The 23,785-nt window shown below is 49.0% G+C and overlaps 1 protein-coding gene across 1 annotated transcript; it reads right to left on the bottom strand.

Annotated features, from left to right (window-relative positions):
- Positions 1-6,309: 6,309 nt before the first annotated feature.
- On the bottom strand, positions 6,310-7,922 carry LOC124708257 (receptor-like protein EIX2). The gene has a single exon (XM_047239940.1). It carries the CDS (start codon positions 7,816-7,818, stop codon positions 6,448-6,450), a length of 1,371 nt encoding a protein of 456 aa, XP_047095896.1. The 5' UTR covers positions 7,819-7,922; the 3' UTR covers positions 6,310-6,447.
- Between the last annotated feature and the right edge of the window lie 15,863 nt (positions 7,923-23,785).

Below are 23,785 nucleotides of genomic sequence, written 5' to 3'. Positions count from 1 at the left end.
AAGATTGCCAAAGCGATTACCGGTGTCGACACAAGGCACGTGGAGGCAATATGTAGAGCCGTAGGAAGGCTAATATGGTAGCAAAACAAAGAATTGTCAAAACAAGCAATGCAATATTGAAAGTATGCTCAACAACGGTACTGTGCCGGTCCTAGGCTAGACCGTACTAGAGACGCGAGCCTAGAACACGAGCGAGGTCACGGCGCGGCACACAAGCAACTAGCAGCGATGAGGTGGCGATGAGGTGGCGACGCGAGGTGTGAAAAATCACTATGATGGCAAGTGTCTCAAACCGATCCCCAAGGTCTAAAAACAAGATAGCCTCATAAAATTTTTTTGTCGAAATTTCGGAGGTGCTCCGAAAGCGCGCAGCGGCAAAAAAATGTCGCTATAACGGCCGTGGCGAAAAGTGATCGCCAAAGTGAAAAACCAATGTAGCCGTAAAATTTTTTCGAAGCGTTTCCGTATTTTTTTTTTTTTTTTTTTTTGCTCTCCTTCCAATTCTTTACTGGCGGCCGAAACTTATCTCACGGAAATTTTTCTGCAGCGCAAGATGATATTAGAAGGTAACAACTGAGTAGGAAAAACAATAAAACCTAATTCTACACGGGCTCTGTCGCGGCAGAGAAACAACACGAATCCGTGTCGCGGTAGGACACAGGGTATATGGTGGATACGGATGTATGTGGCAGGGTGTATATGGTAGTGGCGGAAGTATATGGCAGGGTGTATATGGCAGTGGCGGAAGTATATGGCAGGGTGTATATGGCAGTGGCGGAAGTATATGGCAGGGTGTATATGGAAGTGGCGGAAGTATATGGTGGTGGTGGTGGCGGTGATCTGCGTATGGTGCGAGTGGCGGCGGCGGCGTGACTAATATGACCAGAACTCGAAACTCTAAGGGAACTAGACGCTAAGACCAAGCAACTCGACACGAAGATGCAGACACAAATTCAACTATGCAAAACTGAAAAGACAATGCAAGGCGTGGCAGGGGTTTATGGGACTATGATCTAAAAACCCTAACAGTATTTTTTTGGCTTTTTCGTGGTTTATGGGTATGATGGCAGATGCAATCTATACTACGAAAACAGGAAAATCTCACCGAGCAACCCGAAATCTGATACCACTTGATAGGGCAAAGGTGGCCGATCTTTCGATGAGAGTATGATAGCGTCGATTTGTTGGTGGAGTTCGTGCTTGACGATCCGACTACACGTGCAAAGCTCGTGCGCCAATGCAATCGCTAGGACAATCTCCGGGAGTTACTGATCTTGCGGATGCACGATCAGCCCGACCAGCGAGGGTCTTAATTCCTACCTCGAAATCGAGAACAAGTAAGAACTAATATTGCAATCAGAATATTGCGGATGAAAGATGAAAGCTTTATTGAATAAGGTGGGATTCCGAATAGTCGGTCTTGTTCTGGGCGTTGGCCTCAAAAGAAGTACACGAGAGTTGCAGCGATGGCTAACTTTTAATCTAATCAAAATCCGAGTCTAAACGTGACGGCTATGGGGGTATTTAAAGGAGGAAAAGGTGGGGTTTCGGCCAACCATACGTATGGTGGTCGAACCAAACCCTAGAAGGCCTTTCCCCTTCAATACGGACTCTAAAAAGTGGCTGACTTAATTCCTCGTGAAAATGACATGGGCCTGGCCCAAAACTAAAGGTGACGCAGCACCATAACATGCTATGGACGAAATTATGAAGTGGAGAACTCTATATTTCGTCCATGTCTTCATCTCTTCTTATGGTGGCTTCAAAGTTCTGAAATCTCCACTTGCGGCGTCATCTTCAATCCTCAAACGCTTGCTGCCATCTCCTCCATGCGTGATCATGCTCCAATGCTTGTCGTCCTCATCCATGCTTGGTCCATCATTCCTAAGAGTAACAAACATATCTGATTTAGGCAGCATCATATTCTCATGTATGTGAGGAATAGTTCCAAGAAACGAAAGTACCTGATAGTTAAGTTGTTTGGCACGAGCTCGAGTGATTGGTCCTTGTAATTGTGTGGCTGTAGGTACAGCGGCTGTATCAAGAGATGGGATGTCCTCATCACAAGGCTCCCAAAGTTCCAACAAATCTAGACGAGTAAGAATCTTAACAATGTGTTACAATCTTAACGTATTTATTCGACCCGCAATGTAACATTATATGCATGCAGTGCTCTGTCGGGTTATTTGGTTTTTGAGTTCATGCATTCATGGTACGATGGATTGCTATATTTTCCAAGCACTCCACGGTGAGTATATACACATGTTCATTTGCATACACTTTGCACATTTTTTATAACAATGTTGTATAATGCTTATATAGAACGATTTTCAACTAAGGAAGAGATTTTTGGTTCACATCCTGAAGTATGAAGCAAATGAAGCTTTAAGCAATATCCCAGCCATTGCACGAAGCCTTATTGATCGCATAAAAAAGTGGACCTTCAAGATAAAACCATCATCCTCGAATAAATAGGAGATACAATGTTGCTTAGTTATTTTATCCGTCACTCATATTTCGTCATGTATCAAGAATACGTAGATGGACCTTCAAGAAGAAACATAATACATATTGTTGCTTAGTTTATGTTTTTAAGTATTTTTACAAATAATTCTAAATACATTTATGTGATTGTAAATTTTATGTAAGTGTGGATTGTGTGTTTTAGGTGCTCTCACACCTCTTAGGCATAAATGGCTCGGTAAAATACATGATAGAAGATCACAATATATGTTTTTATGACATAGGACAAGACGTGCATTGCACATGCACGCTTACTATCTGACATTCGTTATTAGCTGGCATACTAACTTGTCATGTGTATGCAGATTCTAAAGAGGTCAAAAGGCAGAGGGATAGGGAGCGGTATGCAAATAAAAAATATGAGATTTTAACACATTTTGAGATATACATAAAATGTGGCAACAATTTACCTTGCAGACGTTCTCTCAACACCCAATATAATTCCAAGATTAGATCCAACAAGATCCCAGAAACACTGGCTCTCCTTTTCACGAATTTCCTGAACCGGAACGTAACCTTTAAGTGCAATGATAGTCATATCGGATGTTGGATCCTTCGAAGAGCATTACAGTGCTTTCCTTGCTTTGTGAATACAACTCGCCCATCCGTAAACCGAGTTTTGGTATCTGCCAAAAATAAGACCATCGGCTTGTTAAGTTTCAACCGTGTCAAATTATTATGAACAAGTTTTATACATTGTAGAAAATAAAACATTAATGAAATGACAAGGCAAGGTCAACTAAACTAAAAATATTGCTAGTGCGAATACATCCTGGTGCACAAAAGATCAAAGTTAACTGGGCACTCCAGTATTTTTATAGATCAGCCCATTTGACATAATGGCATGTGCCTCACAAAATAATCACCATAACATGAGCCAGCAAAGTTACAGCACAAAGCACATATATTGACACACATATTTGAAGTAAATATATTCTATCCTTTACTGATTGCACAAATTATAAGTGAATGCCAGCTGCTTGACACGATTGGAGAAGTAATCCTCAAACCTAAGATACACCACCAGGAAAAGCGAGAAGGTTCAGTAGCATTCAAAGTATGATACCCTGCTCCAATGCAAAAGCTATAGCTGGAATTATTTAAAATCATAACTTCGTTGCATAAATGAAGTATACACATACAATTGAGAAGCAGGGGAGGGATGGCATGGGGTACACTTACTTAAGCTGTACCCTCATCGTCTTTCATGTTTGCGCCACCATCCCCTGTGGGATCTGCCGATCTACCACCACCTAGATTCGGTTCAGAACCTATGCCTAAGTCCTGCCTCGATAAGGATGGTGGGATTGCCACCCTCAACCAACGACAAACCACACCCAAAATATGTGGACTGGATGATTGAATTTTAATCATAGCGGAAACTTTGATCTACTTGTTTGGGGCTACCTGATGTAATTGAAAGGTAACAACTCGAAGAAACTTATGGTATCCCTCCACCAAAATCCTTTGCCTGACATGAAACAAATTCTACCATCAGGCTAGACAGTTAAGAGATAAGACGTACCTAAGAATTTTGGTCTTGGAGGAGAATGACACGGTCAGCGCCTCGATGCGCACGGGTGACAGTCGAGCGTCTATGGTGAATCGCTCGCGGCACACTTGGAGGCTCGCCACACGCCCAACCCACCGAAGCAGGGCATCCTCGGCGCTGGGTCCGATCAGCATCTTGTCCCGCGGGAGGATGAGGATGGGAAGGAGGTAGGAGCTGCAGAGCCCTCCAAATCGAGCCCTGTTTCGGCGCGGCCGTCACGGCAGCAGCGAGGAGGCAGGGGGTGGTCAGTCCTCGCCGGAGCATCGTGCAGCAGGGAGCGGGAGGGTCCAAGCGCCGACGGCAAGGAGGCAGTGTTGAGGGCATCTGTGGGGAGGGAGGGGAGGGGGAATTCGTCGTGGAAGCTGCGACGAGTTAGGGGAGGGTTCACTCCTCGCCGGAGCAGCGCGCAGCAGGGGAGGGGCAGGGTCAACACGCCGGCGGCGAGGAGGCAGTGGATGAGAGGAATGATAGCTGAGTCTGAGCGGTGAGCAGAGGCGTGATTTTTTTTTTTGTGGAGTGAGCAGGGGCGTGATAATCTCGAGCTGTCGGCCTTCGGGTGTGCCTGGTCCATGGGCCATGGGCCGTGGGCGTCAGGAGCAAGCCGCGCCCGGGCTCCACGGCGGCGGCGTTGGTGTGTACGTGTTCCTGCTTAGCACGCAGGACTCCTGCAATTCCTGCTTCGCGTAGGTAGCCGTAAGAGTGTTCTGGCCGGAGCCCCTCAAGAGTTTATTCTGGAGATTCTTCGTCTAATTCTCCTGATTTCTTGCAAGCCTGCTAATTGATTTATCTGCATCACCGTATGCTGTATATTTTAACTTATTTTTTTTTGAAGCACCGGGTTAATTATATCTGCTCAACTGAACAATAGGTGATCTGAATACATCAGACCATACAAAAGTTGTATTCAACTTCAACCCAGCTCGAGGTGCAGCACGTCCTCTCCAGGGTGAGTTGTTTTTAACACAGCACTAATTACCGCAATATTAACACACCTGTTGGTTAGTATAATATAGTAGAGATTCTAAATTCAAATGTAAACTTGCAGATCTCCGCCAAAAAATAATTGGTGGAGCGATTGACATGACCTTCCTACTAAGGTTTGTTGAAAGGAGATGGGCCTTTTGTGGATATGGTGCTGGCTAAACGAGATGCACGCTACAAGAAACAGATGTGGTTGGGTTATGTAATCGCTGCTGTAATAAGTTTACCATTTTCTTGCTTTAGATTCCCAGCATATTGCTGATGCAGCCCTGTATCTAGCTTATCGGTGTACTTTTCTTAGCGGGTAAAGATAAATTTGTGTGTCAATCTGGTATACTTGCATACCTAGGTTTTCTATCACTTGGTTTGGATCAGAAAAGAATTAATAAGTAGTCTGAATTGGTTGATGGAATTATTTAGGTTTTCTAATCAGTATTGATTTTCATCGAGGTTGGTAGTACTGTATCTTTTTTCTAGATCAAACGGTGATTTACTTGGTGCGAATATTTTCTTTTAAAGCCAGAATAAATTAATAGATATACTATATAGCAAGCAATGCTCCTCATGCCACCATTTTCATGAATTGTTGATATATGTCCTATATTACACGTGCGTGGCACGTACACGTTTACTGTATGTTTAAAATGAAACTTGAATATGAGGCAATTAGACAAGTTTGAAGTGGCTCTTAAAAACAGCAAGATAAAATTATTTTGTCATAGATTATAGTACGTGCGTGTCGCACGTGCACCTTTACTAGTCATTGAAAGAGGCCACCGCTGTCCCAACCAGACTATGGCTACGGCCACACCACGAGGAAACACCAAGCGTTGGTAGCAAAGAAATCAAACTTTCCCAAAACGCTACGGATCACCAAATGCTACACAGGAAAGAACCAACGAGAATCAAATCATCTGAAAAAACACGTGTTACCACAAGGTTAATCTCTAAGAGGGCTCAAAATTATGAGAAAAAAGAAGTGTATTACTCTTTAATATAGTACTTATTTTCTAAATTATGCAGCGAGGAGCAGAGGAGGTGATGATTCAGGAGAAAACAATTGATTCATTTTTTTAAAGGGTGAATGTAAAGCTCTGAAACACAACCAATACCAATACAAGTAACACAAGAGCCCCTATTCAGACTTTTTTCTCTTCTTATATGGTTTTCTTTTGTTTTTAAGGAGCTTATACATACTGTATATTAATCTAAGAAATGTATTTTGTGGACAAGATCAATCTAATCATATAAGGTTATAAAATGCTACAAATTGTACCTTTGTTGTACAAATTGCTTCACGGTGATGTTGTAGTTCAAGTACAACGCTTTATCATCCTTACACACACAACTACTGGGGATGCTCTACTAGTGTAAAGAAGTAAGAAACACAGCTACAAAAATTTATCGGTGTTTCTTTTCGAAAGAAACTGATCAATACGTGACACCTTCTGCATAACCTTGCACTGCATTTTATCAACAGAAAAGAGAAGAGCAGATCTCCAGGTCTCAATGGTAAATAGCATCCCAAACCATAGCCAGAATCCAAAAACCACCCCAGCAATCACGGAGTAGCAAAGCCATTGGTCGAACCCTTCACCGTTTCTTTCATCGGACGCAAGCGAAGTATTTGCACAGGGAACGTCGATTAGTGGAAGTCCGCAGAGCCCATAGTTGTTGCTGTAAATGGAAGGGTCGTCCAGGGTCTGAATCTGGCTCCCGGATGGTATCCTGCCCGCCAGATGGTTATTCGAGATGTTAAAGGTGCTGAGCGTCGACAGGGCCGAGATGCTCAGTGGGATGGCCCCCGAAAGCTCGTTCCACGATAGATCAAGAGACTCGAGAAGGTTCAAGCTTCCAATGTCTCTGGGAATGCCGCACGACAGATGGTTCCTTGAAAGGTTGAGAAATCGGAGGCCGTGCAGGCTGGTTAGCTCTTCGGGGATGCAGTCGGATAGCAGATTGCCTGACAGATCGATGCCGGTTAGTAGCCGGATGGTTCTTTGGAAGATGAGCTCCTGGCCCTTCCAGATTATGTCGATCCTATCCTGGTAGTTTGACCCGTCTAGCGACCCGATGCTGGAGACAATCTCTGGGTTCCTCATCGAGGCCAGGTTGCCGAAGGCTACCGGAATCTGTCCGGTCAAGCTGTTGTTAGCCATGTCGAGCAGCTGGAGGTGAGAGAGCCGCGACAGCTCCCGAGGAATCTCTCCGGTGAACCTGTTGGATCGTAAGCTCAGGATCCTCAGCGACGGGACCTGGGTACCGATCCATGGAGGGATGCCGCCGAAGAACCTATTGTTCCCGATGTCCAGGGTGGCCAGCGAGTCGCAGCCCCTCAAGACCGGCGGGAAGACGCCGGTGAACCTGTTGCCGGCGAGATGGACCGACTCGAGAGAGCAGTTGTGGCTTGGCTCGGCCGCCGGAATTTCGCCCGAGAAGGAGTTGTTGGAGAGGTCCATGAACTGCAGCGCTTGCAGGTCCCACCAGCAGTCGGGGAGCTCCCCGGTGAGCCGGTTGTTGGAGAGGTCGAGGATCTGGAGGGAGAGCAGCCTGCAGAAGGCCGCGCCGGCGCCCGAGCTGTTGGAGGAGTTACGGCTCGGCACGCCGGAGGAGAGGGTCCTCCGCGGCTGGCCGCCGGAGAAGGTGTCATGGTCGTCGTCGTCGAGGTACTTGCTCGTCGCCTGCTGGGGAGAGGATAGGAGTTGGAGGCAGAAGAAGAGGCACAGGAGAGGTGTTCGGCAGGTACGTGCTTGCTCTGCCATGGCTCGAGCTCGAGCGGAGAGCTGTGGCAGCGGATTCTTGCTTTGAATGATTGCGCACTTGGATGCCTTGGCAGCATCGGCAGCGAAACGTCGACGATAGTGACTATTGAGCGACATTGACGGTGTGGAATTCTGGAGCACGGCGTGCATGTTCCACACGGAATCCCGGTGGACTGACCTACCGGCCGAAGACTCGGGATAGTGAGTGCAGCTAGCGACAACCACGCTGTGCGAAACTAGCAGTGCGCGCGCCAGGGGGGGATAGGAGGGGCTCTCGTAGCGGCCTATTCACCGCTTTGTGCGGTCCCTCCGGACAGTAATTCATCTGGCTTCGGTTTTCTGGGCCATTTTTTTTAAGTTTTCCTTCTGCTACCTTTAGAATTCTGACATTTTTTTTAAAAAAATCTAAATTCTTTTCAAAATCTTAACATTTTTAAAATCTGAATATTTTTTAAATTCTGAACATTTTTAAAAAAATCTGATTTTGGAAATCTATATTCTATTCAAAATATGAATATTTTAAAATTGCCTTTTAAAAAAATCTGAACAATTTTTAAAAGTAATTTAGTACTAGGAAACCTAGAAAACGGAAATGATAAAAGATACCTGCGAGGTCTAGTCGTGCTTTCGACCCAAAGATAGCGAAGGTATTGTGGGTAACCTAAAGGTCATGGTCGTCGTCGTTGAGATACTTGCTCGGCGCCTGCTGGGAAGAGGATAGGTGTTGGAGGCAGAGGAAGAGGCACACGAGGGGTGCTCGGGAGGTGCGTGATTGCTCTTCCATGGCTGAAGAGTGGAGAGTTGTGGCAGCGGATTCTTGCTTTGAATGATTGTGCTTGGCAGCACCGGCAGCGAAACGTCGATGACAGTGACTGGTGAGCGACATTGACGTTGTGGAATTCTGGAGCCCGGAGTGCACGTTCCACACGGAATGCCCGGTGGACTGACCTACCGGCCAAAGACTCGGGATAGAGAGTGCAGCTAGCGACAAGGAAATGACAAACAACCACGCGGTAGGAACTTGCAATGCCCGCGTAATTCCTATATGCCGTTCAGATCGGCACCTGCACTGCGCCGCACACCCCCGCGGACGGTGTGGCTGGCCCGATAAGGCGATTTTCCCTGTTTTCTCCTTTTCCTTTTCTTTTCTGTTTTCTGTTTACTTTTTTTTCTATTTTCTTTTTTAGTGTTTCTTTTTTTGTTCTCTAATTTTATATTTTTGTGTAAAAATAATTTGAATGAATTTCAAAAGTGTTCAAGCTTGAAATTTTTTGAATGAATTTCAAAATTTGAATACATTTTCCAAATTTGAACAAATTTTGAAATTTAAACAAAATTTCCAAATTTGAACGAATTTTCAAATTTGAACGAATTTTCAAATTTGAACGAATTTCGAAATTTGAAAAAAAAAACTTGAAAAATTTCCAAATTATGGATGAATTTTAAATTTTGAACGATTTTTGAAATTTGAACGAATTTCATAATTTCAACAAACTTTTAGTGTTGAACAATTTTTGAATTACGGACGATTTCCAAATTTTAAAAGAATTTAAAATCAAACATTTTTAAAATCTATAGACAGAAAATTTTGAACAAATTTCGAAAACATACAAAATTCTGTAAAAATGTTATTTTTTAAAACAAAACTATAAACAGAAAAAGGAAAAATAATAAGAAAACGAAAAAGAAAACGTGATTTACCTGATGGGCCGCGGCCCAGTTAACAGCCGCCGGGTCGGAGGGGTGTGCGGCACCACATACTTGCCGACCCGGTCGGCATATAGCAGCTCCCCACTGCGCGCGCCAGGGGAGGGGCTCGTAGCGGGCCTAACGGCACCACTTGCCCGCGCCACCTGAAACAATGGCTTCATGGCCCGCTCAAATTGGGCCCGATAAAATCGACTGCGTTGCTTTGCTTGGTTATATGTATCTTTCTCCCCCGCCCTGGCTGTACAGTTCGAAAAATGTTTTGATAGTTACTTTTTTTTCCACTACATGCATGATTCATATATCATCAAGATTTGTGTATGGCTGATCCTACTTATTTTGATTCTAATTTTGTATAAATCTAGAAATTTGCATTTGATATTTGTAAATCGGTAGTTTAATACTACATCTGTTCATAAAAGAATGTTTTAATAGAAGACATTCTTTTATGGACGGAGTAGAATATTATTAGAACCTGAGAACATTTCTTCGAATCCCTAAGCATGCTTATTTTCAAACGCGTAAACTTTTCAACCAACTGTGTATATATTTTTGCTTTAGTATGTTTTGTTTTAAATCGAACACGACCATATTCTGTACCATGAACATTTTTTAACCTCTGAATATTCGAATACATGAATCCTTCTGAACCATAATCTTTTTTTTGAAACATGCCACATTTTTGTTATCCATGAACATATTTCTCTGAACCCGTGCTATCACTACAACTTAGTGACAACTAGTAGAAAACTAATTTACACCATGACCATAACATGTTACAAGCCTCCTTGCAACGGAAATAGACGGTTCTACCTTATTAATTGCAAATTTTACGTGGATGTTAGGGCTTTTGCGATAAAAACCGTCCTTACCTACGAACATACAACCATAACACCGATTAGATAATTGTCTCTACTACACCCATGTCAGGGCCCTCCATTGCAAATGCCACACACTACTAGGAATTACCTTACCGCCGGCGCATAGAATTTACTACCGCCGGCACGTTTCTATTCGCCGGCGATGACCTCGCCGGTGGTATCGTCCTACCGCCGGCGTTTTTGTAACCGCCAGGGGAAAAGCTCTTTACCACCGGCGCCTCGCCCAACTCGCCGGCGGTATGTTATTTAGGATTTAAAAAAAAAGAATAATTATGGAGCCAGGCGCATACAGTACTGCTGCTTTCGATCGGGAGCCAGGTGCATGGCAGATCGACGGGCGATGCTGCTGCTGCTGTGCATACGCGCGCGGGGGCAAACAACGGAGCAGGACGGCGGGGCGGCTCTTGCGCGCGCGAAGAGCAAAGGCGGAACCCCCGGCCAACGCCGCGCCTTCCCCAGTATCAAGGTTCTCCATCTCGTCGCCTGAGATCGAGCCTGAGATCGTTGCGCGGGGAGAGCAGTCGGGGGAAGAGAGGGCCGGGCGGCGGGCTGACCAGGACGTCTGGGCTCCAGACGGCGTGGGCGTTGGGGCCGTGGGAGGCGAGGGATTCCGGGGAGCGGTCGAGGCGGGCGAGTCGGACCTTGTGGTGGGGGGCCGACCAGAGGTGGAGCGAGGCGGGGCAGACGGCGAGGAGGAGGCGGCTGAGGACGCGGAGGAGGACCACGCCGTCCGAGTCGCCCGGGTCCAGCGGGATCGACTGCGGCAACCCGTACGCCATGTACATCGCGGCGTTGGCGTCGGGGCCGGCGGCGAGAGCCCTCTCGCCGGTGTGACTTGGGTGGGCGAGATACGGAGCAGTCGGGTGTAAATCTGAGGATGCGCACTCGAGATGCGCACGCCAGTTTTTTTGATGGGGCAGTGTCGCTTCGTCCAAGTGCAGGATAAGAATTGCGTGGACGCGAGGAGAGCCACGTGTGGGTTGGATTGCGTTGCTTCGTGTCCAGGCAAGAAATACCCCTGGCGCCCTCAGCCAAATTCGCCTGCGCTAATCGTGAGGCCCATTAGGGTGCTTTCAGCCCAGCATATCCCCGGCGTTTACTGGTCTGTTTCGCCGGCGGTAAATGACCTGTCGCTGGCGATCTCCAAGCGTACTTGCCGGCGGTAACACGAGGCAGACCTAAAAAAAATTACCGCCGGCCACTTTGAACCCGATTCGCCGGCGGTAATAAGTGCGGCTATAAGCTTATTCCTAGTAGTGACACCGCTAAAGTAAGAGCGACACACACCCCTAGCCACGTACATGGCACAAGTCACGAGTCAAGTGCGGAACCAGTTTCGCGTAAGTGTACGTGTAAGGTCAGTCGGATCCGCTTCATCGAACAATGCCGCAGTAATGTACAAGTACACGTGAGGAGGTAACAATTATAGAATCGATGCCCACATGTAGAACATGCCTTCTAACCGTACAAGCATACTACCCATAGATCGGCTCTGATACCACCATAGGGGTTCGCAACAGAAAACAAAAATTTCCTAACTTAACGCAAACCCTTATATGCCCAAGATCTATCCAAGCAGTAATGCAATAATGGAGTGTTGCGGTCAGAAACCCACCTGCGAGCAACGACGGGCAACACAGTAGAGCCGGGAGGCTCCCAGGACTGCGGCTGGCCATGGTCCCTCGAGCAACGGCCCGCAAAGCCTCGGCACGCACGTCCGATGCTGGTGCAAGGGCGTGCCACCTGACCTATACCCGGTCGGGAAGGTGATGGATTTGCTTCGCTTAGTTTCTCGCATGGCATACACGTAAACATTAAATACGAGCCTCGATCGGCTCTCGAGTTGTCCCGTGAATCGGCTCAAGGAGCCGATCCACCCATGATTCGTATGAGGTATACGATCACATGGTGGTCCTGCTTGATCAATATAAAGCTAAAACGACCTACAATGATTTAGGGTTTTCACCACATAATCGGAACATCCTACGCGTGATTGAGCCTGGCAGCCACGCACGGTGATAATAAACCGACCCTAGACACGGCCTAAAAACCAACATGAAGTTGATCCCCGGAACATCTCATCTAGGGCTAGCAAACTACACCCTACGTGCTACTGGATCCTTCAACCCGTTTGCAAGGCCTAACTATGCAGATATTAAACTAATCCTTGAAGAACAAGGAGCAATCATAACGGATCGGATCTACCAAATAATGATCAAGCGAGGTGCCGCCCTTAAACCTAAGATAGGTGTAAGGGCGGCTAGACGTCTAAGGGTTGCATGGACGAAAGCATGTGATACGATGAAACAATGCTAACCCTAACACATCTATGATAACTACGTTGCTCGCCATCAACAAGGCTTCAGCACGAGCAACGCATGAACATCGAATAAACGTGTACTGCCTAGATCGCAATGCGATCTAGGCAGCATGATGCTTACCCGGAAGAAACCCTCGAAACAAGGGGTTGGCGATGCGCCTAGATTGGTTTGTGATGAACGTGATTGTTGTTTTTCTCAATAACCCTAGATACATATTTATAGTCCGTAGACTTTCTAACGTGGGAATAATCCCAACCGTGCACGAGCCAAATTCTAACTAACCGACACGTATCCTACTATATTTACAGATACACGGGCAAACTAGCCCAAACTTTGTATACAAGGCCGATTCATATATTTCTTCCATGTATATCCTTCAAGCCCATCTTAATCGCGGCCCACCTCTGATCCGGTCAAATTCTGGTGATAACACATGCCCCCCTGGTTTTGGAAATGCTAATTCCAAAATCACTCTGTTTTTTTCTTCGCCGGGTCATGTCGTGGCAGAGCAGAACCGCTGCAGTATCCCTCATCATGATGCCTTGCCTTCTCAACTTCTCTACGCGATTTGACAATTCTCTGGCACCACTTCCTCGGAAACTGCTGTAACATTAACTCTCCCCAATACCCCATTATTTAATCGTGTTGAGCAGTTTGCCCCTTCACCCTCTTGCTCCGTACTAGCCATCGGCAAAAAAAACCCTTCCTCTGTAGCCATGTCCTCTTCCTCCTCCTCCTCCTCTGCCTCCTCAAACCTCTCCTACGTATCGTCTCCCTTCCGTGAGCCGACGCCAGAGTGGGGCTCATTGGCGGCGCACGACATCCTCGCCCCAACGACGTGGGACAAGGAGGACCATGATTCTTCCATCTGGTCCGAGGATGACAAATCCTTGACCGACGGAGAGGACGACCTCCAATTCCTCATTGACGGGGAGGAAGAGGCGGAGAGCGAGGACGACCGCTTCTCCTGGGACGACTTCACCTCCTCCCATGAAGAGGAGGAAGAAGAAGACGACGACGACTCCCTCGAAGGTTACCCACCGGCGAAGCGCCTCCGCGCTTGGTGGGACGATGACGATAGCGATGATGACGAGGAGGACGAGGCTCCCGTAGAGGGCTACGGGAGCAGCGACGAGGAGCCCGCCAGCAGCTGCGCCGGCGGCTGTGATGACGACGACGAGGGCAGCAACGGCCCTTAGATTAGGGACTACCAGCATAGAATTAGTAGTAGTAATCGGCTTTTGTCCTTTCTTCCTTGAGCAATCGGCTCTTCTCTGTAAAAGCACCTTTATTAATGAAGAAAATATCTCTAAGCCGATTCTATCCTTTTACCAATCTTGCCGATTGTCAAAGTAAGTCAACACACCAAGAGCCGATGACAGCGCACCGGCCCTTGCCATAAAACGCGAGCAAGGCCAGCCCTGTTGCCTACTCAATCGGTAACCTCAGATCTCAATCGCACAGGCTCGCACCCGCAACGGACCCAATGGCGGAATTATCCAATGCCAACACTATGGTCTCCGGCTTGAAGGTAATCCTTAACCGCTCCTCGCGGTCCAAACATAACGCTAGAATTAACAACAGACATCTGATTTAATGCTTCGTTCTATCATTAATTTCCAGGTATCAGACATTCTACTGCCACATCCTTCTCTTTCAAATCTCTCTGTCTTGGCCCTCATCCTACCGAGAGTCCTGCCCATCTGATTTCATGCAAGGCAAACAGAATTCCCTTCGTGAACCAAAACCTAGATCTGACTTCTTGGGCCGACTGCTTACGAGCCTGGCCTAATCTTCCTAAAGATTGGGTTTTCTTAGTACAATAGAGTCTTCAAAACCCACCATGCTATTTGGGAAACCGCAGGAATAGCCGATGCTTTAGCCTCACCACTGTCTTCCCTTGAGAAACATGAACCTTCTGAAAACCATCGGCTATTTTTGGTCTGTTGCTTTGAATTGCTTCATGTTTGGTCACTGGTTTTGAAACTTGGTGATCAATGTGGAAGACTCACGCCCTCAGGAGAGCTCTGGGACCATTGCTGAAACAGCTTGTGCCGATTATGACATCCCTGCAGAGCGGGTACCGCTACTCACAATTTATTTTTGAAGTGGTTTGCGCTGATCTCCCTTTATACCCTTGCTCTGTCTACTTGCAGCAACAGGATGGTCCTGCCCCTGTAGATGATGACGGCTCCCCTTTCAGATTCCTCCTAGCAACTCCGGTGGTCCTTCTTCTGCCAAACTTATCACCTTTGCAGGAGGTTGTGATGCAGAGCCAGCCGATGACACCCAAATCAGCTTCCAAAAGCAGAGTGTCTACTAGGTCAGCTGCCCCCCGAGCCTCAGTCAAGGCGAGAACAGCGGCGAGGACACACAGTTCAGTCGAAGGGACTCGAGCTCGGGCAATCGTGAGAAAACCACCACGCAGAGTCAGCCAGACTTGCCACCGTCGGCTTCCAAGAAGAGGTCAGTCACTGAACCTGCCGTTTCCCAAACTCCCAGCACTGCTGAACTGGCGACCTTGCGCAAAGGGTTGGAGGTCCTCGGAAAGAAGGTTTGGGCACTAAAACAGTTCATTGAAGTTAAGGAAGCTCTCATCGTTCACTCCCTCAAGGAAGCAGAAGGCCTCAAAGCTGAACTGAAGACCGACTTGGCCGAAATCCGCGCCTTGAACACGCAGCTGGTAGATCATGTGTAATTTGTACTAGAGTCGATGGCTGTGCATCGGCTTTACTTGTACACTGTTGTCTTCGCAAATTTTCTCAAGTCGATGTCTGTGCATCGGCTGTGACTTGCATGTACACAATTTTTTTTTACTGGCCGATTTTTCTATCGGCCCCCAATATTTCACTGCACGGAACGTGATTTTTTACTGGCCGATTTTTCTATCGGCCCCCAATATTTCACTGCACGGAACGTGATTTTTTACTGGCCGATTTTTTATCGGCCCCCAATATTTCACTGCACATGTATCGCACATGTTCATCTGATTAGGTGCCCCCCGAGCCGAATCTGTCAGGTAACTGCAGATATCGGCTCTGTAGTTAGCCAAGGCACTGTACTTGAACATCGGCTCCGTTAGGACCAATGTTGACTTCTTCCAGCTCATCAGCCGATGTAAACCCGTTGCCCGTTAGATCGACGTTGAACTCAGGCAGAACGTATGGTGAGGATAATTTTGGCTGATTGCTGGAATCGGCCTCCATGTTGATTGAATCGCTCAGTGAAGGTTTACATCTTAGTCTTGCTTTACTATAACCACGTGACATGCTTGAGACAAGATTATCCCTTTTTTTTATTTTTTGGGGCCGATCACAAGGATCGGCCTTGCCACGTACGTCCATAGATTTTGCTCTTGTTACACGGCCAGGCCGGTGGATAAGACCAACCTAACCCCATCCTTCGTCACGTCGATGCGCTCGCAGTCGTCCAAAGTGATGCCTGAGAGTGGCTCTTGGCCTGTCGTCTCCCAAACGTTCATGCCGCCCGTTGAAATCTCGGCTGAGTCATCTCGCTTGGACGACCTCTACTTCATCTCCATCCCACTGTATTAAACATTGGTGCATCGTGGATGGAATGCAACAGTTGGCGTGGATCCAATCTCTCCCTAGCAGGACGGCATAGGTGCTCTTGCTATCAACAATAAAGAACGTCGTAGGGATGGTTTTCCTTCCTACGGTCAGATCCACGTTCAGAACACCTTGTGCTTCAGATGCTTGGCCGTTGAAATCGCTCAGTGTAACGTTGGTCTTGATCAGATCTGAGCCAGAGCGTCCCAACCGACGTAGCATGGAGTATGGCATAATGTTGACTGCCGCTCCGGTGTCCACCAAGCATCTTGTTGACAGGCTGCCCATTGATATAACCTCGCAAGTACAGGGGCCTTCGAGTGTCACGTAGCTTCTTTCTCGTGGCTTCTCAAAGATAATCGGCCGTGGGCCGCAGTCAAGTTGTGCCACGGGTGCTTCGTCTAATCTCGGAGCACTAAACTCCGCTCGGAAGGATGAACACCATGTTTGTGCCAGCCGATGTCTCATCATCGGCTTTCCTTTGTCCGGGCGCCACTCTTTCTTTTGTGGCCGACCTTCTTCGTCCGAGTTCGCTGAATTTTCGCGGCCGGATCAGGCCGCGCCTTCCTTAACGTGTGCAGGTATAACCTTTCGGCTTCCTCCAAACCACGTAGTCGCTGAACCCTACGCTTTTGGGAACGGCTGAGTCCATCAGGGCACCACCTTGGCCGGTGGTACTTATCTTCTTCTTCATCGTCTTCTAACTCCTCGAGATCTTCCACCCGAGAAGACTCAGCGTGCCTGTTCCGAGGCGGGAGAGGCCCTAGACGTTTGAACACGGACACGTCACCTGCCTCCTTCTTCTTCTGTCTACATTACGGGCGGTTGCCGATTGTAGGCAATCGGCTCATTCCCGAATCCCAGCGAGTGTACCGAAGAAGGGACGGTCCCAGTGCCTATCCACGTCGTCTTGCTCTCTTGACTTTTCCTTGGCGTGGCGCTCATATCTCTCCTCGTCGCGATCATGCCGACGATGTCTCTCGGCGTCCCCGCTAGCCGGACGATCTCTTTCGTCATCGTTGTCGTATCGTCGGCGTTGGTCGTATTGACTCACATATTTATTGAGGAGGTGATCGGAGAGAGGTCCGCTGATATCTCACATTCTTCACTTCTCCCTCTGTGATGTAGCGCTTGCCATCGTGCCGGAGCCGATCGCGTGGAACGGCTTCCTCTTTGTCCTTGTTATGAGAGCAGCTGCCCTCGTCTCTGTCCTTACCAGGGTGGTGCCCAGGTCCTACCATGTTGATGTTGAACGAGAAACCTGGCTGGCCCTCGTCAAAGTCAAACCCTCTTGGAGGACCTTGTGGCTTAACCCATTTGCAGGACACGGGGCTTTCCCCCCGAGTCCATTCAGCCACTGCTACCTCTTGATCTCCCGCAGAGCCTTCATCTTCATCTGCCTCAACCAGGACCACCGCACGCTTGAATTTATCCTAGTACACCTCTGGGTGGCGCTGTTCATATAATGACAGCTTCTGCACCATATGCGCCAGTGAAGGGTAGTCTGCTTGGGAGGGCACATCCTTGATCGGCGATGCGAGACCCACCACTGCCAACTCGATCGCTTCTTTTCAGTCACATGAGCCGAATAGCATCGGTTCCTAACGGTCCCGAAGCGCCGGATGTATTCGACACTGTTTCTCCGCGCTTCGTCGTACTTGCGCCGGATCGGCAATGCCGGCCTCGGAAGCCTCGAGTGATATTGCATGTGGAACTGTTCTTCCAACTCGCTTCCAAGTCCGGATTGAGTCCGGTGGCAGCGATGTGTACCACCCGAAAGCCGATCTTGTGAGGGACTCGTGCGAAGAACCTCATACGTAGTTCATCCGATGCTCGAGATCGTGCCCAGCTGTGCCAAATATCGGCTCACATGCTCGATTGAGCTGGAGCCATCTGATCCACTAAACTTGGAGAATTCGGGGAGCCGATATTTGGGTGGTAGTGGGATCAAATCGTACTCGTTGGGGTACGGCTTGGAATAGCCGATTGCCCTCCTTTTCGGCACCATGCCGAACCGGTCTCTCAAGATTGTACTGATCTGATCCGCGGTGCTGGCTGCAGGAGTCGAACTCTGAAGATTCGCTGGAGTGGCATACTTAGCTAGCCACGTCTGCTTCTCAAGATCTGTTCCCGAAGTTCCTCCTGCTGTTCCAGTTCCTCCTGCTGTTGCAGTCTGGTTCGTGAGTGCCCAGTTGCTGCAGTCTGGTATGTATGTGCACGTGTACCCGTGAGGGATCTCCTTAGGCGCCTCATACAAGAACTGGTAATCACTAGGGTCACCACCGATCTTGTAGACGACGAATGCCGGTGAACTCGGCACTTCTGGTGCTGCCAACGCGAACGGCAGCGGTGGTCGGGACCGGAGTGGTATCTCACTTTGGTGAGTCCCTAGAGCAGGTCCCGACGGAGAGTGCCGATGCCTCATGATTTCTGGATCACCCGAAGGGCGACATGCTCCAAAGTGTTCACCGAGGCTCTCGGAATGGCGGTGCAGCGAATGAGCCACCATGAAATTAATCTCCTGACGCAGAGACCTGGTGCGTTCTTCTGAAGGGGCGGAGAGGTCCACTCCATCGAGCGCGCCTTCAGGTGAGAACCCTTTCCACCTGATGCCATGTGAGCGGGTTCTCTGGAAAGAGCCGATGAGGTCGGCTTCGAGGATTGCTTTGACCTCGTCATACTTCTTCTTGAGCTCCTCAGTCAGATCTTCGTACGTGACTGGAGTACCTTCCGCCATCTCAGATGTAGATGGCGATGCGGTTGATGTCGAAGACTGTCCCACCGGGCGTGCCAGAATGTGTTGCGGTCAGAAACCCACCTGCGAGCAACGACGGGCAACATAGTAGAGCCGGGAGGCTCCCAGGACTGCGGCTGGCCCTGGTCCCTCGAGCGATGGCCCGCAAAGCCTCGGCACGCACGTCCGATGCTGGTGCAAGGGCGTGCCACCTGACCTATACCTGGTCAGGAAGGTGATGGATTTGCTTCGCTTAGTTTCCTGCATGGCATACACGTAAACATTAAATACGAGCCTCGATCGGCTCTCGAGTTGTCCCGTGAATCGGCTCAAGGAGCCGATCCACCCATGATTCGTATGAGGTATACGATCACATGGTGGTCCTGCTTGATCAATATAAAGCTAAAACGACCTAGAACGATTTAGGGTTTTCACCACATAATCGGAACATCCTACGCGTGATTGAGCCTGGCAGCCACGCACGGTGATAATAAACCGACCCTAGACAAGGCCTAAAAACCAACATGAAGTTGATCCCCGGAACATCTCATCTAGGGCTAGCAAACTACACCCTACGTGCTACTGGATCCTTCAACCCGTTTGCAAGGCCTAACTATGCAGATATTAAACTAATCCTTGAAGAACAAGGAGCAATCATAACGGATCGGATCTACCAAATAATGATCAAGCGAGGTGCCGCCCTTACACCTAAGATAGGTGTAAGGGCGGCTAGACGTCTAAGGGTTGCATGGACGAAAGCATGTGATACGATGAAACAATGCTAACCCTAACACATCTATGATAACTACGTTGCTCGCCATCAACAAGGCTTCGAGCACGAGCAACGCATGAACATCGAATAAACGTGTACTGCCTAGATCGCAAGATGCGATCTAGGCAGCATGATGCTTACCCGGAAGAAACCCTCGAAACAAGGGGTTGGTGATGCGCCTAGATTGGTTTGTGATGAACGTGATTGTTGTTTTTCTCAATAACCCTAGATACATATTTATAGTCCGTAGACTTTCTAACGTGGGAATAATCCCAACCGTGCACGAGCCAAATTCTAACTAACCGACACGTATCCTACTATATTTACAGATACACGGGCAAACTAGCCCAAACTTTGTATACAAGGCCGATTCATATATTTCTTCCATGTATATCCTTCAAGCCCATCTTAATCGCGGCCCACCTCTGATCCGGTCAAATTCTGGTGATAACATGGAGATGATATCGGTGACGTACCCTCGTAGACCCATAGCGGTTAACGTTCCGCTAGAACGTGGTTGATTTAGATGTACTCTCGTCGCCAACCTCAGGATCGTGTAGAAGTCCTCTCCCATGACGACGAGTGCCGCAGGTGCATCACCTCGTAGTTTCTCTCATGTACAGTGCTCAACGACGCTCCCAGCTCCTATCCAACGAAGTTGCGGAAGTAGATCTTCTGGATTCGGATCCCAGCGGTGCTCCCGCTTACTAGCTGTAGTTGTCTCCCTCCCTGTGCACTTCTTCGGGGAACCACATGAAGAAGAAAACTAGAGAGAGATGATGTGGGTATTACCCTTCGGGTACCCGACATTGGCCTACGTCCCTTGGCCCAACAGAGGGCCCATGACAATCACCGCAGCCCAAGGTGGATCAACACGTCGGTTGCAAAGGTGGAAAAATGGAAGCAGATGATTACTTGACTGACAAGGCAAGGAGACGTCGATTAAAGGAAGGATATATTAGATATTACCTGTAACCTAGTCGAATCCATGCAAAACTCTCGGGACCTGGCCTCCTATATAAAATCCAGGAGAGGGCATGCCGGATACTACCTACACAACCCCGCATACACCAAACCCTATAAACCTTGCCTCTCGGCGAGATCATCATCAGGCAGTCTATAGGCTGCCCATTGTAACATTTTTCACCGATAACCAAGATTAGACAAGCATGAGTAAGGGTTTTACCTCATCGAGTGCCCCGAACCTGGGTAAATCTCGCCTTCTATTCGTTTGGTATCCGATGTCTTGCGCTAACTTGCAGGATTCCGTCAACCCTAAGCCCCTCATGGTGGGCATTATCGAGGATCCCCCTCGTCAATTAGCGCTGTATGTGGTAACCCTGCTCGTCCAAGGCACATCATCGGTTGTTCATATCGCGCCGGCTACATCTGCGTTGGCATCATCGTCATCGACTCAATCATCGCCGATCTTGGAGGACTCGATCTGCTTCGGGTCCTTCGAGTTTACCCCCCACGCCTTCGCGTCATGTTCGACCTTTTCGGGTCTGCGCGGCAGGATGGATATGGTGTTTGGGAGCGTCCACCTCAACATTACCGCCGGTGGCGTTCTCTGACTCCCTGACCCGATCACTTCGGGCCCCGCGGCAGTCGCGACTTCATTGACTGCCACGTCTGTTGCTTCATCACCAACCACGGCTGATCTGTCGGCCGCGACTTCATCGACCATTGCATCGGCAATACCGATCATGTCGGCTCCATCATCACCATCAGCGTCACCATCGTGCCGGACCACGTCTACAATGTCTGTCGGGTCTGATGACTCCGAGTCGTCGGATCTGACGTCATACTACTGCATCGACTGTGACACCAGGCACGAGCTCAGCTCGGACGCCCCTCCCTTCGTGTGTGGCATCGAGTACTCCTCTGACGAGGAAAGCATCGGCAACGATGGTGACATCATCCCTTTGTCCATGGCACGGCTGGCGCAATATCAGGTCTGCGACACCTTCGATCGAGAGTCTGGAACCGAAACCCCTGCGGGCGGCAATACTACACATGTCAGGAACGATCGGCGGCAGGATGGTGAAGCTAGTGGCAGCAACGCCAAAACCACCATCTTAGTCTCTAAGAAGGAATGGGATGCAGTGCAAAGCTGTGTTTAACTAGTCAAGGAGCAATCGGAACTCAATCAACGTCGGCTCGCGGCTGATATATCGAAGTCCATCACCAAATTGATGGAGACCGCCAACAGTTGGGCTGACGGCGAAGACAGTGTGCGAAAATCCCGCCCACGCAGAAACGACAACGAAAACGATCAAAGGTGCCTGAATTGCTCGGGGAGTCGACAAGACCGCGACAACGATCACCGCAATTGGAGGAGAGGTTGCGGCTACGAAGCGGCCGGCGGCACCAACACGGTTACAGCTGGTTACACTGACTGGCGCGATGACCAGTGATGGGGATATACCCTAAGGGGGTGTGTCACCAGTCCCACTCGCCATGGAGTAACGGGCCCATTTGAGGTGCCAGTCGCCTGGACGACTGGGTAGCTGGGCCTAGGAGCGACTGGGTCCTAATCCTCGGGCGGGTCGACTGGACATCAAGCCCGTGCGAGTAGGCCTGGAATTAAAACTCGAAACTCGCGAGCTAAATGAGTAAGTCGTGACTCAACTCGGCTCGACTCGAACTCAGTGTATAACGAGCCAAGCCAAGTTACATATTTTGTTGTTAAACAAGTTCAAGCTAAACGAGACGAGTTCATTGAACTTGCGAGTAGCTTGGTAAAAATGAAGTTGGCCCAAGCCCACCCAAAATGGGCAACTATATTTGTGGTTTCTCAACTTGCCAATCTTATTCTAGTGATATATGGATCGTTATGGTTTATATTGTTCTGGTACTATAATCCTAATGCTTCCCAAATATTTGGGAAAATGCATTGTACATTTTACATGTTCTATTTGATAGTTTTAAACGAGCTACTCGTGAGTTACTCGCGAGCTTTGCGAGTCGAGCCGAGTTTCAAATCTGGACTCAATTGTTAAATGAGTCGAGTCGAGCTAACTCGATTGTTGATCGAGCTTTAGCGAGTCGAGCCAAGCTAGCTCGGCTCGGCTCGAATTCCAGCCCTACGTGCGAGTGGAGGAGGAGATTACTTGCAAGAGGAGCGACGAATCCCGGATTAGTAGCAACTGATTTGATTCGGACTTATCTCTATGTAAACCCTAGATCGGGGGTGCCTATATAAACCCCCGAACTAGGCCTTAGAAAGACACATCATCTGAGATCCGATCTCCCTCATAGCTCTTGGCGTAGCAGCCGACTGAGCCCCCCCATTGTAATTCTCCACTGAGTAATAGATCTAGCAGGACGTAGGCCTTTTACTCTCCGGAGGGGCTGAACCTGGGTAAAACCTTGCGTCTTGTGCACCTCGTTCCGCAGATGGTTGTGTCTCCTTGCCCCCGCATCAACGAAGTGCTGCCCCCCGTAGCACCTGTCGTGGTCATATCCACGACAGTGGCGCCCACCGTGGGGCATGAGACATCAGGCCTCTGAGCTGCGGCAAGGCCCTACTCGCCTGTACGCCGGCCGGTCGCCTCCGGCAGGATGATCGCCACGGGCAGCTTCTTCCACATCCAGCCGAGCACCTACCGCCCGGCCTCATCACCCCTCTCCCACGCTTGGATGGTGCCGGTCGGCACGATCAACCTCTTCGTCGGGCTCGCCGGTGTTAGCGACCCCACCGAAGCTCGTCCGAGTCAGCAATATGACCCCTACGCACCGGGGCAGCTCCTCACCGCCACTCCCCCTCTCACCGGCGAAGCACACGTCGGAGACGAGTCGGCCACAGAGGACGACGCCGACTCGGTGGCCGCGGCGTCGGTCGCCGGATCCATCGTTGCGGCGTCGCTCGGGGACTCCATCGCCGCTGTCTCCCACCCGAGCGACTTCGAGGACAACACCATCCTCCACCTCTTCGACAGCGACTCCGAGTCTGACTCCGTCGACGCCCCGCACTTCCAATA

Source organism: Lolium rigidum, chromosome 4, assembly GCF_022539505.1.
Source record: "Lolium rigidum isolate FL_2022 chromosome 4, APGP_CSIRO_Lrig_0.1, whole genome shotgun sequence".
Lineage (NCBI taxonomy): Eukaryota > Viridiplantae > Streptophyta > Magnoliopsida > Poales > Poaceae > Lolium > Lolium rigidum.
Note: the sequence above shows the minus strand (reverse complement) of the source record. Positions and strands in the feature narration are given on the sequence as shown.